This window comes from Pygoscelis adeliae, unplaced genomic scaffold, assembly GCF_000699105.1.
Source record: "Pygoscelis adeliae isolate BGI_AS28 unplaced genomic scaffold, ASM69910v1 Scaffold3, whole genome shotgun sequence".
Lineage (NCBI taxonomy): Eukaryota > Metazoa > Chordata > Aves > Sphenisciformes > Spheniscidae > Pygoscelis > Pygoscelis adeliae.
In genome coordinates, this window is record NW_008824446.1 from 549584 (window position 1) to 564810 (window position 15227).

The following is a 15227-nucleotide window of genomic DNA, read 5'->3' on the forward strand; positions in this document are numbered from 1 at the left end:
CAGGCTGCCCAGGGAAGTGGTTGAGTCACCATCCCTGGAGGTACTTAAAAGATGTGTAGACATGGCGCTTAGGGACATGGTTTAGTGGTGGACTTGGCAGTGCTAGGTTAACGGTTGGACTTGACGATCTTAAAGGTCTTTTCCAACCTAAATGATTCTATGATTCTATGATCCACTGGGGTGCAGGGAGAAAATATTAGAATATACCTATATTGGGGGTGTGTGCTCAAAAATTTTTTACTGATGGGGTGCACGATCAAAAAGTTTGGAGACCACTGGTCTAGACCGTCTTTTTTTTTTAATAGTCTGCCAGCATGACTGGACACTCTATGTAAGTACTTAGCTCAGACAACAGTGTTTCATTGGTAGTGATGGTACTGTATTATGAATTTCACATTATTTGTAACCTTGATATATTGTGGTATGAGAATATATGTGCCAGAGGCTGGGGACATGTCTACCATAGCCTGTTAGTTCAAAACGGCAGTGCACTTTTGACTTTGGTTCATATCACAAAGCAGTCTTTAAGGATATGAACTGGAATCCTTTCAGATAAAACTCATTTGGAAGATGGACTTCAGCAGCACATGTAATCCACTCCAGCTGTTAACAGGCACAGAGTTCACAGAATCATACTAGAAGTAGTTTGAAATAAAACATATCAAGGAACACACAATGTGGATGCTGGATCTCCAGCACCAAATGCTTTACTTTATAGTTGGATGCATTTTACTGGTTTGCATGACTTGGTAACACAGACATGGCTCAAGATAAATGTTCAGTTCTCAGCACTAGGGATGCAGTGGCTAGGGCTAAGGAAGACTTTTTTAACTTCATCTCCACCCGCTTTGCTCTGATTTTGTTCACCTAGAAGACATCCATTTGTGGAAGCCTTTAGGACATCAGTTAAGCCAACATTCCAGCCCTGTGCACTGTCAGAGATGAGATGAGCCACTTACCCAACATACTCAATAAAACATAGAATCCACTTAAAACTTTCCATTTTACATCTGTGCTCTGATACAGCTCATCAGCACGAAATCTCATCTAGATGAATCTTGTGCATCTGATAAAAAAAAGCATCTGAGCAAACAAAATGCCTCTAGCCACATGGTTCAACACATCTGTTAATACTATTTTACACCATTCCCTTATGATATTTCCTTGAAGGAATTTTTTGGTTGGTTTTGTGTTAAAAACATTTCATGTTTCCTATTCTGTTTTAGACAGTGGACCTTACATATGCTAGGATAACTATTAGGATTAGAGCACCACAAAAAAATTTAATTATCAGAGAAGTTTAATTAGGTGTAATCACACATTGAAGTACTAAGCATCACTCTATTAATACAGTTTACAAGCTTGCGTATCACAGAGAGGCATGTGTAGTCTTTGGCATCTTCCTACTGTGTTTTTCCAATCAAGCCATTAAAACACAACATAAAAAAGCATCTAGATAGAAAACATGCTATGAAAGCAAAATAAACTACACTATTTTAGCAGAATTATCTGCAGTCTACCAGTTACAAATCTTTTTCAGAAAAATACAATCTATTGAACCGGTTTCTGCTGGAGAGATGACTGCTGTGTTATAACCAGATAAGTTTTCAGCTTCAGCAGTTTGAAGTGAATGCTTTCTGTTATTGGGAACTTTTTTCTTTTTTTTCCTTCCAATCAGTAAATTATCAGTCAATAGAAGACATATAGTCAAAGCTTCAGCGCCTGCTTTCAGGCAGTCTTACAATTAGCATAAAGTAAGCATGAGAGTTAATTTTAAAAGTGCAGTAGAAATAAGTAAGAATGTTGCTGAAATGCAACCAAAAGTGCCACTTGTGGACGTTTCTGTCTCAGTCTCTTTATCTGTTCCTCATATGGAAGTGCTTCTATAAAGTAGGTAATTTTTATAATCTGACTCTAAATCTTTTTCAGCCCTACTATGTCATTTGTGTGATTAGGGGATCAGGCCTTCAGACACCATTGTATATGGGGGGCACCAGAGACTCATACATAACAGAAAAGGTTCTGCGTTCCGGTCTTAGTTCCTTTCCTAATAACTCCTCACAGTCTTTCTTTTCCCACCACCACCAGCCCCTCCCGCCTCTTCAGTTGCTCCTGAACACTCAGCTAATAGTAACCACCTTAGCACACTTCTCAGACCTCATTCTTGGATTGCAATAATCAAATTAGAGCCCCCTATTTTATATGCAAATTTAGGATTTTTTCACACTTCCCATACACATCACTTAACATTTACCTCCATTGAATTTCATCAGATGGTTTGTCACCCAGTCACTCAGTATTTCAATGTCCTAATTTGCAGTTATACTTCATTTCTCTACAAATAATAATTTTCATAATTCACAAAGACACTACCTGTAAATAGCTGTAGAACCTGAAAGTTTTTTTTTTTAAAAACCCAACTGTTCTCCTTTTTTCCTATATATACAGTACCAGTATTCATCTATTTTGACAATCATAAAAAGAAAGAATGTTCAGAAATCTATTTACTGCAAGAAAAGATCAAACTGTAGGTCTCCCTCAAACTCAGTCAAGCCCCTAACCAACTGTGACATTATCAGTTACAATAGGACAACATTAAATTTCCTTCACAGATCTCAAAAGAGAGTCACCAGGATACATTCTTACAGGGTAAATATAACCAAACAAAACTTAATGTAACAGATCACATGGAAAACGATGAGGGCTTTTATATAAACTCGATTTACTTATATACTTGCCAAAAGCTATTTGCTGCTTAATGAAGCTGAGCTATGTTTTCTCCTCTCATTCAGTCTAAGTGAGATCCCATTTAAGAACTGACTTTTCCAGTGAGAATGGAGGCCACTGAAAACATTGCCCAGTATACCAGGTTAGATGAAAAGCACAAGAACTGTGTTAGAGCAAGTAAGAAGATGCCCCAAGACCTAACTAGGTTTCAGGTGATGACTGGTGCAGAGATATGTATTTAGCAAAAATGGAAAATGAAAGAAAGCCAGGAGGAAGTCAGAGAAAATCGGTTACTACGGCCACAGAGAGAAGCAGAGATATTTTTTATGCTGGAAAACAAGACAAGATTTGAAATCTCTTGTTGTTTGTTTCTAATGTATTTAGTGAAGAAAACTTTCACAGACAAACAGGACTGTGGTAATGAAAAATCTGATACACATTAATCTCTCCTCTTAAGGGCAACAGCACCAAGAATGCTTAAATGCTGGGTAACCAGAAAGGCTTGAAAGATCAACAATCTACTGGTTTGTCTTGTAAATTAACTTTCAGCCATTTTTCTTTTTTCATCCTACAGATACTTCTTCTCTTTGCAGGAGAACTACAGAACTATTTTGTTTGCTTTGGAAAGTAAATAACAATATTACTAAAATTATTTTATGTCATTGGCATGGCATTTCAACTTAAATGGATGCACTACCTTCCTGCCCTTCCCTTCCCCATGCTGCAATATTCCATGATCTGCAAAACACAGGCTAAACTTCTTTTGGATGTTCATAAGACCAAATTTCACAATAAAATATAAAATACATTATTTTAAATCCTTCTCACATTAAAACAGGAATTAATAACAATGCTTCAGCATCTTGTATATTCAAGACAGCTTTTAAGAGGAAGGTAGCTTGGTGAGGTGGTCTCCGCTGTCATTTCTGGAGCCATGCAGTCTCTGAGGTCACAGAGCCTATGAAACATAAGATGGAAGACAGCAGGAAAACAAGAAGTGATAATTCCTATTTTCATGTGGAAAGTTAGTGAGTATACTTTTTCATCCAGAGCATCTAGGCATTTGATGTCCTTGCCAGGACAGCAGAGGAGTGCTTGCAATACACTCAGCAGTCCTAATAGTGATCAGAGTTTGATCACTAACAGATGTAAAGAAATTTGGGCCACCCCCAGATACTTGCTAGTGTCTCTTCCAAATCAAAAACAGTCAACCAGCCTCTTCACTGCCAGATGCCAAAGAGAGTGGATGCTCAGCTTCCCCCACCCCAGTTGCTTGGTTTACATCATGCACATCGCTCAAAACAGTACAGAAGCAGCAGAAGGCAGAAAGGAAAAATGGAGTATGTCTGTAATACTGGTAATGGCAGCAACTGCCTCAGCCTAAAAGAAATCCCATCAAATGCCGGGGAACATCCACAAGGGCAGGGCTGAATCCTGTTGTCCAATAATCAGGGAACAGCAGTACAACCACTTCGGCCATCTCTCTTTTTACGTTCTTTTTGTACAGATGTTTTTTTGGTTGAGAGGTCTGTGATTGCAGTGACTATCCATCATCCACAGAAGATGAGAGAAACAGATGAAAAGCCCCTTCAGTGAGTATTCCCTAAGGACTTTCTACACAAAACCTATGCTATAGCTATTGCTATCTCAAGAGGACAGTCCCGTCCTTCAAGTAAAAAGAGTCTCAAACCTATCAGAGCAGAAACAATCCAAGACTCAAAACCAATATCCACAACAACTACTGCCTTCATAGGTGGGGAAAAAAATCCCACAATAGAAAAGGCATTCTTATGAAATGCTCCTCTTTTGCTGGTGTGAATGTGCCTGGACAGTGGTTCAGGTTGCACAGCCAGGCTTGGCACCAAAAACCTAGATTCTAAGTCAGAACCCAGTGTAATACAGACTGCGCTTTCCAGAAGGGGAAAAATCAGTTTTAGAAGAAACAAAGCTAACTTAAAACAACAAAGGACTAATGAGAAGAAAAACTGACATAACAGATAATGAAATCAGTCAACTAGAAGCAATATAATATAATATAATACAATATAATATAATCAACTGTTGACAAGAACTAAAAGAACAGAGCACAAACGCATGGCATGAGGAGAGAAAGAGCTAGGAGCACATTTTCAATATTGCAAGGGGTGTAAATCTCTAGCCTAAGTGACCCTATATATGTGCTTATAGCATGAATGCATACACACAGGCAAAAAATTACAGGAAAGTAGTTTTTTGTTTCATATAATGTTTTTCACAATTTTGTCACATCATCTCACACACAAACATTTCATTCTCTCCAGCATGAAAACAACAAAAGTCTGTAAGATCATTTAAGGATTAATACAGCAAGTAAAAACTCAAAAGTTCTTTCTGTCTTCTAAACAATGGAATTTACATTTTTTGTGAGTCATACGTAGCTTGAAAAAGAATACTACCCAGCGATTGACTCTGCTAATGCAGGATTTAGAAATTAACTTGGGAAGAAATCTGTGTGTACATCAGGTGAACTTTAATTACAGGGAAATATGATGAGATGTAAAGTTGTTCTAACGTAACATGTCTCACTTTTCAATTGTCCTAGCTGGATTCATGGCCATAAGAAAGTCTCCTTTATGGAAACCTGAGAACCAAGTAGGAGATCCAAATCTGGAAGTTTATCAGGGATTTCATACACTAAATTGAGATCTCAGAATAGTGTCTATTTTTTGTTACTGGTTGGGACACTTGCAACTCCTTTTAGAAACCTTCTTTTCCTGGCTGCTGGAGCACAATGAAACTGTCTACTGGAGGGTCAGACTCCGAGTGCATGTTAAGAGAGTTAAAAGACAAGCCCTCAGTTTTAGCCAACACACAGTCCAGCATGACTAGTAATCTAATCATGGAAGAACATGTGACCATCACACATTGCCTTTAAATCTTTTTCAACTTGTATCTGTAAGCTTTGGAGTCTATGGAGATACTACTTGTTAATACTCATTAGCCATTCAATTGATAATATCCTTTTATGTCATGCTACTCAGTAAGAGCTCTAGTGCCATGAGTTAGTAATTCTAATCTGAGAGGCAGAAGGAGGAAAACATTGGCAGAAAACCTGAGAACCAGAATTGTCCTTCCTGCAGGGTAAATAGTAAAGCTTCTTGGTGCTTTACGTTTCTCAGTAATGGGATTGGTGGGAGTGCATACTTTAAACAGCTTGAGTCTCTTCAAAAAAACTATTATTCTGAAAGATCGCTGAAGGGAAATCTCTGTTTTGTTTGTGCTAGAGTCAAACAGATACACAGAGCAATAACCTCAGCATTATAACCAAACTGTGATACCTCCCATCATAAACCCTGGGGAAACTTTTTGTGGAGACCCTCAGCAAATGCTTATACACTTAGCAGATGAACATCAATACAATGATGAAATAAACCAGATCCAGGACTTAAACTCCTATGCAAAACTGGGATGACAGCATGTCTTCTTGTTTATGTAATGCATTGTCGATTCTGTAGAAAATGCAAGAAATATTTAAATGCCCTACCGCCCACTATCAAGATACGAAGCCAGTTTTGCGAAGTCTGAATATTCTGAACCACAATTCTGTTCTTATGGACTATCCACCACAGTACTAATGACTACCTTTCTTTCATTTGTGTTTTTTTGATACAGGACTATGAACCGGCAGTTGTTGACAAATTGCTACTTAATTTTTCCACACATTGATAAACATGAGAATGCTTTGAAGGATCAAGGCCAATGTCTCTTGGCCGCACACAGAGGTTGCATGACTTTCATCAGCTACTCCTAGTGGCATAAAGAACAGATTCTGGCATACAGTATTATGTAGGTATGTGACACCAGAAGGTCTACAAACCAGATGATGTCCAAGAAAGTCTCTGAATAGATTGATTTTATTTGTAATCATTTCAAAGACGCATATTTTCGATGGCAGAGAGTCCAGCTTTGCTCTGAAATGCAGCTCACCGATACTGAAATCAGCTTACTTTGTTCATAAGATGTTCCTAAATACAACTGTGTGGAAAAGTTAAAATCTCATTAATTCCTAAGTCATCTAGAGCAACTGACCTCTAAGAAAACACAGTGTTCCCCATTTCCCTTCTGGCTACTTCCCCGTCTCTCACATATTTTTATCATTTTCTACTCTTGGATCTTTATCACTGGAGTCTGTTGCCTCACAGACTGAAGACAATCTGAGAGGAATGTGTTTCAGCTACTCATGAAAAGGATTTTCATATATTAAACTATTAAGTGAACATGTAATTCTAAAGAAAAAAAAGAGCTCTCCTATAGTTATTCAGGGGAAAAGGCCTGTAGTCTTAAATGTAGCCTTTAATACTTTATGCATATGTGCTTTAATTTAATGAGCAACTATAGAGGAATTACAGGTGTTCTTTGAGGAGCATAAAGTATGCCTCTGTGTGAAAGGGTGGGAATTCTTTTTAGTTCCAGTATCCATCTTCCTCCAGAAATGCTTTACATCTAAATTTACAAATTTACAACTAGTACTAAGAAAAATTTCTAACAAGATTTCTTAAAATTAACTACCAGAGGAGGTAACTGTTTAACCTTGTTCTCTACACTGGAATGTCTGTCTCATACCACAGGTATTACAAGAATGAAATACAATGGCAATGTCTTTCTTACGCATATTACTTTTTTGAATTGAACACCTGCTGCCAAATTCATCTCTGGTCTTGAGATGAGATGCATGCATATGACTACATGAAAAGCATATGGGGGAACACTTAAAAAAACCCACAATTAAATTCCTTTCTGCTGTTGACTTGCAAATCCTAGCAAACCAAGTATTTTTTTAGAAATCTGTTAATGAATGGTCTTCTCATTCACCGAGTCTTCCTCTAGAATAACAATCCTTCACAACATCATGTATTTCCTTTGTAATGACAGAATGTTGCAATCAAAAAGAGCATCTCTCATGGTATTATAAACCGTAAGATGCCACTGTTAACATATAAAACTATCTACAGGCACATCACAAACTTTCCCTCATCAGTAATAGTCATAAATTGCTCTTTACTCTTGACGCAAACTCCACATTGTAAATGAAATTATATTTTGTCATGAATGTCATTAACTAGAAATAAAGAAGTGTTAAGTTTGGTGCTGTTCTTTTCCTCTCAAATGCAATTGCTTTAACTTCCAACCAGAAGATGTTCTTCAAAACCAGTGTTGCCTGATATGCTCACTGGTCCCTACGTACATGAAATTGTTTGGCTTGGAAGACCTCTCTTTTAGGCACAACATACTACTACAGTGGATGAGGAGCAAAGCTGAAATCTGTCAATGCATTTTTGCAAGTTTGAAAAAGCTCCTTGCTTACCGGATAAATAATTCCGATGAGAATAGAAGTCTAGAGAAAGTTGAAACAGTGACACTTTCTCAGAAATATGCTGTAATTCCTATATTTACTGTCTTCATCAGTTCCTGCAGTATTTTAAAACCAGCAAGTACGGAAAATGAAGTGCCGTTGCTTTAACTGGTGTAGAGAAATGACAGGAATGCAGATGGCAGTACATCCATTTAGACATTCACTCAGGTTTTCCTCCTCTGAAAGCTTCTCTTATTGAAGCATTGGTCCTGAAGATCCTATGATAGAAGACATTTCTACCTTCTAGAAAAGTTTTCAGGGTGAAACCCGTGATGGTATCTTCATATGGTTACGTGTTGAGCACTCTCACTTTTGAAACCTAAGCACCTATGACAAAAATCTAGGGAAGGTAAGTTACATGACACTCCATTTCAGACTGATACAGGTGTTGAGGAACCGTAGCGGTGATTGGTTCCACACAATTCTTCCTAACCTTGGTAAGGTGCATGAGGGTAGTTAGGGTACGTGCCATCACTTCTGCCATAAATACTCCTAATTCATATGCCTATAAGCACGCCAGACACTACTTAATTTTGGTAAGCTGGATGCACTGCTTCGATTATACCCAACACTGACCATATACACTTATTCAAAGAAATAGGCACACATATGTGCAGGCAATATTCTAGATACATAAACCATATATGATCTCACAGTACATATATACACATAGTAAAATCACACTCACATGCAAGGATAAATATATTCTAAACGCTCCAGAATGGAAACATTATAAACACGTTAAAATTTGCTAAGTATTGCAATATGGACAAATAAAATCTCATATATATATATATAAAAAAAAATACAGGTTATTTTTTAAATTACTAATACATTTAGAAACATGCGTTTAATTAATCTTCTAAAGATACTTTTCAATCAGCAGGTATATTAATGCTTACAGAGTTTTTCCTCTTCCATAAACTCAGAGATACAGTCTCTGCTTACAATGGTGTTCTACCTAAGATGTAATTACATGAATTAACAAAATCAATACATGTTTTCCTCAAATTATGTTGAGCTGTAAAAGAGGTTAATCTACCACTTTTTCTACAATATATGGAAACGCTGTCAAAGAGACTTATTTATTTGTCATAGTAATTATTGTTCTCTGCCTGATAAAAGTACCCTCCTTTGCCATTTAAGCAAGCAGTTTACTTTCTAAGGACTATCAGAAAACTTGAATATTCTAACTTCTGTGAATATAATTCAGAAACCTGTCAAGTTTAATCATATATTAAAATTGGAGCTATTCTTCTTGCATATTTCATCAAATTAAACCTCTCAATATTTCATGTTTAAATAGGGGAGGGATAGTTGTGAGGCAAAATAACTCTGAACTATTGTACATGCAAGAAGATTCTGTCCTCTCTAGAAGTAACATTCCAATAATCTCATTTGCTTTCTCTTTTATTTCCTCCTCTCTCCTTTTTCTACTCAAATCCGCTTGGAGAACCTTTCAGAAGTTAAGACTCCTCCTATATTTACTGCAAGGATACTGAGTCTCCCTGTTTGTCAGCTGCTATTAAAAGTATATATATAGAAAATAATACTTTTCCATATTCCATATAGATTTGTCTATTATACTCACTGCTAGTGTGTCTTAGCATCTTCCAGTAGTGCCTTATTTCATATGAATGACACCTGTTGTATTACAGCTTGAGAAGTTCAATCATTTAAGGTGTGAGAGGTGGGCTGACTTCAGTCACAACCTAAAAAACCCCATTACCTGAACAAGACAACACAGCTACCAGAAACAAGTAAAGGAGGTGATTTTTTCCAAACACTTTAAATAGCTCTGTCTTAGAACAATACAATCTTCCCTCCACACTTACATGCTGGCACAACCGAGATCAATGAGTAACCCATCCTTTACTGTTTCCTAGGATCTCAAGCATTTAAACACCAGCTGAGTGAGAAAGAGCTGAAAAATCAGAACAGGCCTCCTTAGCAGGTGGGAGGAAAAACACATTCCTGTGACTACTGATCTTGCCTAATACAGTAAGTTCCTAAAAATAAAACTATTCCTTATTTCCCAGCATTCCATTTCTCTTTGTTCACTGAACTCAGTTTGCACAATGAAGCCAGAAATATCACCTTTCTTTTCTCCATCTTCAACATTAGCAAAATGTCAGTGGGTTTGGGTTTCTTATATTAAAGGAGAAAGATTATGGTTCAGGGTTTTTGTCATTTTTGTTTTTATAGTTTTGGTGCAGTTCTCTGAACATCATGAAAATATTACATAACACTAGTAAGTTTTGAAAACCTTCTTTCTTATTTTCTAATACTGAAGTCTAAACGTTGGATCTATCCTAATAAATCATGCTCCTCTTGATAATTCAGGATAGAGGAGTCCATGAATCTTGGAGGAGAGAAATAAATTTTGATCATGGCGGAGTGATAACTTTGACCGATGCAGATACAGGCAGTCACCGTATTCGTTTACAGTGGGTTTGATGCTAATTGAGGAGGAATAAATCCTCACAACTTTACACACTGCGAAGTCATGTCTAGATCAGATGATTACACAACCACTTCCCTTTACTAGATTTTAAACTACTCTTCACTCCCTTTGCACAGCTGAAAATGAGTATATGAAACAGCACAATGGGTTAAGTAACCAAAATGAGCAAGCAAAACGTCAGGCTGATTTGACTACCAATCAAATAAAGAACCAACTACACAGACCATGCTACCAGATCTAGGCCAAATTCCCACCTAGTACCCATCTTTTACTCCACTGAAGAACAAAACTGACACAAATTGCTGAAGTACTTTCCATAAGTAGACTCAGCTAAAGTGAGTTTTGTCATAATGCACATTGCATTGGAGGTAAACTTCAGTATTTGTTGTTGTCACTCCTCAAAATCAAAGAGCTTTTAATGATTTCGAGTACCAATGACTTCATACTATCCCCTTCTTAAGATAGATAATGTTGAAAAAAAATGGATGTGCTTTTGATCTCAAAAGCAAAAGGACACTACATTTATATTTATTTTTTGTTATGAAAATATAACTCAATGTTCACAGTAATCCTGTATCTGTCTCCAGGTAACAAAACAGAAATATGTTGAATTACACACGTTTTTGGCATCAATCAAACCCTACTGAAGTCAACTTAAGCTGAAGGTAAACTGTACTTGTAAAAATAACAAAAATTCTATTTTAGATGCCTAAATATGGATCTAATAATTTTACTTTAGACACTTTTTCCTGCCTATGATACACTTCAAAGCAAAAAAATAACATGGCTTTTTAATGTAACATTTCTGTAATTCTCCAAGCAAAGAAATTCAGTGTTGAAAGGCAGTTAATACTGTACCTTGATTTCTTCTATTTCGTCTGGCACTATCTTGTATGCAGATACAGTCCCACCCAACCTGAAATGAAGAGAAGAAAAATATTCTCTGAAATCAGAAGAAAAATGTTCTCAAAATCAATAACACAAAGCACAGCATGTTAATGGTGTCATGACTTGTTCCAAAACATAAATATCCCTCCTACCAATTTAGAGGTAAAATCCACCAAGCCCCAAAACAACAGCAAAAAAACCCCCCTTTCCTTTCTTTATCCAAAGAAAAATCTTCATGTGATTAACACAAACACTAGAAACAAGGTGTCCTTCACTAGCCTGAAAGATAAGAATTAGGTCAACCAAGCAGAATTACCATCACCAGGGTGTTATTCTTTATATTAACAGCCATCAGTCATCATATTCTATGATTTCTTGTTTGTTGTCTACGTCGTATGGATAAGTTTAAATATTTGAAGCCTGATGTGCTTTGTGCTTAGCATTTCACTAAGCTGCTATACAGCCTTAAACGCATCCAAATGCAATTCTAGAAATAGAAATTTTTTAATTATATGTGCTTGTACAGACCTCAAACCACAGACTCTATGGCTTCCATGTTTGAAAAGTCTCTGGAGTTTATGATTGGTAATAAAAAGCAGGTGATGTGCAATAGTTGGTAGTTGGCACTGATGTAGAAAAATAGGGGGTTTTGTTCCACATTGAACTTACTGAACTTGTCTACATCCTGCAAAAGTTTATGGTAAAGAATAGTTCACATACTGAAGATGCAAGAATAGCATGTACTGTAAATGGTGGTAAATACTACATTTTCCCCAGAGACATGCAGACACGGCTTCTTCTATTTCATGAAGCAGTATCATTGATAGTGACAATTCAGACCTAAAAATATACCTGCACTAATGACCTCCCTGCTGGCTCTGCACAGCAACACTAGTCATTTTCTGGGTCCTACAGAAATGGAAAACACATAAGAAACTATTTATTGTAAAGCAGTAGACAGCTATCAAATGTGTATTTGTGTTAATTCCCTATTATCGGAAATTTTCCTTCCAATTGTCAGCATTTCTACAAAGAAGTATTTCCTTATATTCAATCTTGAATTTATTACACATATTGCTTACTCAACCTAAAAAGGGGAGAAGAGAATAACACAGAAAAATATATTAAGATTTTCCCCATAAGCCTTTCCGTGTCTCTACAAGTCACTCACTCTCAGAAATTAATGGTTTGAAGGCTTTAGACAGAAGATGAAATCTGCATAGGAAAAGTCAAGTCTGAAGTCCATCGCTGCTCCAAGTAATATCAACTATGATTTCCGAGGCAGAGACAGGGTCCAGACATTACAGCATTCAAATTCATCATGAACAATTACAGCGTAGCAATTGCTCCCTCCTATTTCCTCTGCAACTTCCATTGCTGCTAATCATCAATGGAGTTGAAAGTTGCAGAGAACTGAAACTTTTTATTGCCAGTGCAAGTACAAACATGAGCTTTTATTCTTCACTATATCTGACCTTTGTTCAAATGGTGTTTTCAGGGATAGCTACAAGAAATTGGTTTTAACATCATGACAAAGGATTGCTTCATCATACCGTGACAAGGAATGGCTCAGATCAGCGCATGTTATCATTGCACATGACCCGTTCTATTGCTACTGGAATGAGGTCCGTAAGAAAACACTTTTTGTTTAGTTCTTTCAGATCCATTCCTGTCCACACTCTGGAGTACCCAAAAAATAACTTCATTGACTTTCTATCCTCTAGTAGAAGGGGAGGACAGAGTCTCTGCTGCCAGCACCAGCAGGGAATTCCACCTAGCAGATTTCTTTACTGGCCACCCTCGGCACAACTATTAAGCACTTTCTTGGAATGCATCAGAAAAAAATTTTAAAAATCAAAGTAATTGACTCAGTAAACTCATATGGCTTGCTTAAACCATTAATTAGCATCATTTTCTGCAAATACTTCTGCAAAGTTTTGTGTCAAGAGTGTAACATACTCTGAATCTGCCAAGTTGCAGTCCAAATGGTAGCACATTTTAAAAATGTCAGTTACCACAATTCCACATTTTTGAAAGAGAAAGATATATTAAAAGTTATGTTACTGTTTAAATAATCTCTCACTTATAGCTCCAGCTCACCATATCTATCTTAATACATTTTCAATCCTACATTGACATCTTTAGCTTGAAAATCCAGACTACATACATAAATAATAACAAATTTGAAACTGAAAGAGAACCAGAGACACATAAATATACAATTCTATAAATGCCCCAGAGCTGAAATGAAGTTTTTGAGGAAGTCTATACTTTCTTCATTACAGACAATTAGGTTTCACTTCATCTTATAACTCCTGGAAGAGAGATCCACCACAGCAGACTGCCGGTTAAACCCAGTACTATATAGGACATAATAAAGACATTTGACTTTGTGTATGGAGTTTGGTTGTGAGTTTCACAGAAGTTCAAAGGCATCACACACACCGGGAGGATTCAATTAACACAGCCTGAACTCTTCTACTGGTCATAAATATGATATATGCGAGGAACAGAATTTTTGTTTTTACTCTATAATAATGTATCTACGAGAAAAAAGGATTTAAGCTGCCTATTTGGCAACCTGTGAGTAGTGAATAACATATAGATAACATTTAAAAGCAGTCTGCTTTTTTCCTGGCAAAATGTCTTGATTAACTTCAATTTCATGCACAAAATATTATGCCATACAATTCACTCGCCAAACGAACTTAAGAGGCAGAACCAGTTGTGAAACGTACTGCATACTCTTCACTCAAAAATCATAAATCCCAGTTCATTCCAACCGCATGCTAAATGCTCTGAAAAGAAATTTGAAAGCACTCTGATGTTACCAAATTGCTACTACAAATCTCCCACAGTCAGGTAAGTCCACAGTGTAAGGGACTACACACAATGTCACACATGCAAAAGTTACTGAGAAAAACAAAACCATTGTGATGAATGGTAAGAAAGAACAGCAAAATCAAGGCAAACTGAAAGTCAATGCATTAATTGGTACGTCCGACTTAAGGAAAACTTTGTATTTTGAGTATTTCTCTGAATTACATTTAAGTGTCACTATCAATTGTGACCTGTCTGGAAATTTGCTTGTTATTTTGCAAATCCTTGATTTGATCACTGATGTCTGAAAGAACAGAGAGCAGACAATTACACACAGGAGATTTCAGCTACAGGATGATACACAGTCTGTGACAGGACTTGCACATGGCATACGAGTTTTCATTTTCTTGGGAGCAACCTCTCTCTGCAGGTTGGTTTTGTTAGGACATTCTACACTAACTTTTTTGATCACAGTGTTTCAAGAAGCAATTACACTGCGATCAGAAAAGCAAAGGACCAGCTAGCACCAGTACACATCAACCACTGTGGGCTTTGTACGCTAGAATATAATGCAGCAAAGACCATGTCAGAAGGGCCAGAATTCAGTTCACCAGGGACCCAATTTTTGTGCAGATTCACTCTTCATCTTTCACACATTTTAGTTTTATTATACATTTTACTGTATTTTTCTCCAGTTGAAGAACACAACAACCAGCATCCTACAATATAAATGGCATTTTCTCTCAGAACAAATACACAACCAACCAAAAGCAAAGCTAAATATACAGACAGCTACTTCCAGTAAGCTGAAAAGACAGTCACAACTTCATCTATATAGACCTACTGCACAAAGTCTTTCTCTTCCAAACGGCAGTATTTTCACACTATAGCAAGCCACATTATTTAATAGTGAAATTATTTTAAATACTAGCTAGC

General features: G+C 36.8%; 1 protein-coding gene across 1 annotated transcript in view; it reads right to left on the reverse strand.

Moving 5' to 3' along the window:
- Positions 1 to 15227, reverse strand: part of GPHN (gephyrin) — a 211087-nt gene that overhangs the window by 169373 nt on the left and 26487 nt on the right. Inside the window, exon 3 of the mRNA XM_009321000.1 lies at positions 11442 to 11499. Within this exon, the coding sequence (XP_009319275.1) occupies positions 11442 to 11499 (58 nt within the window). The remainder of the gene's footprint in view (positions 1 to 11441; positions 11500 to 15227) is intronic.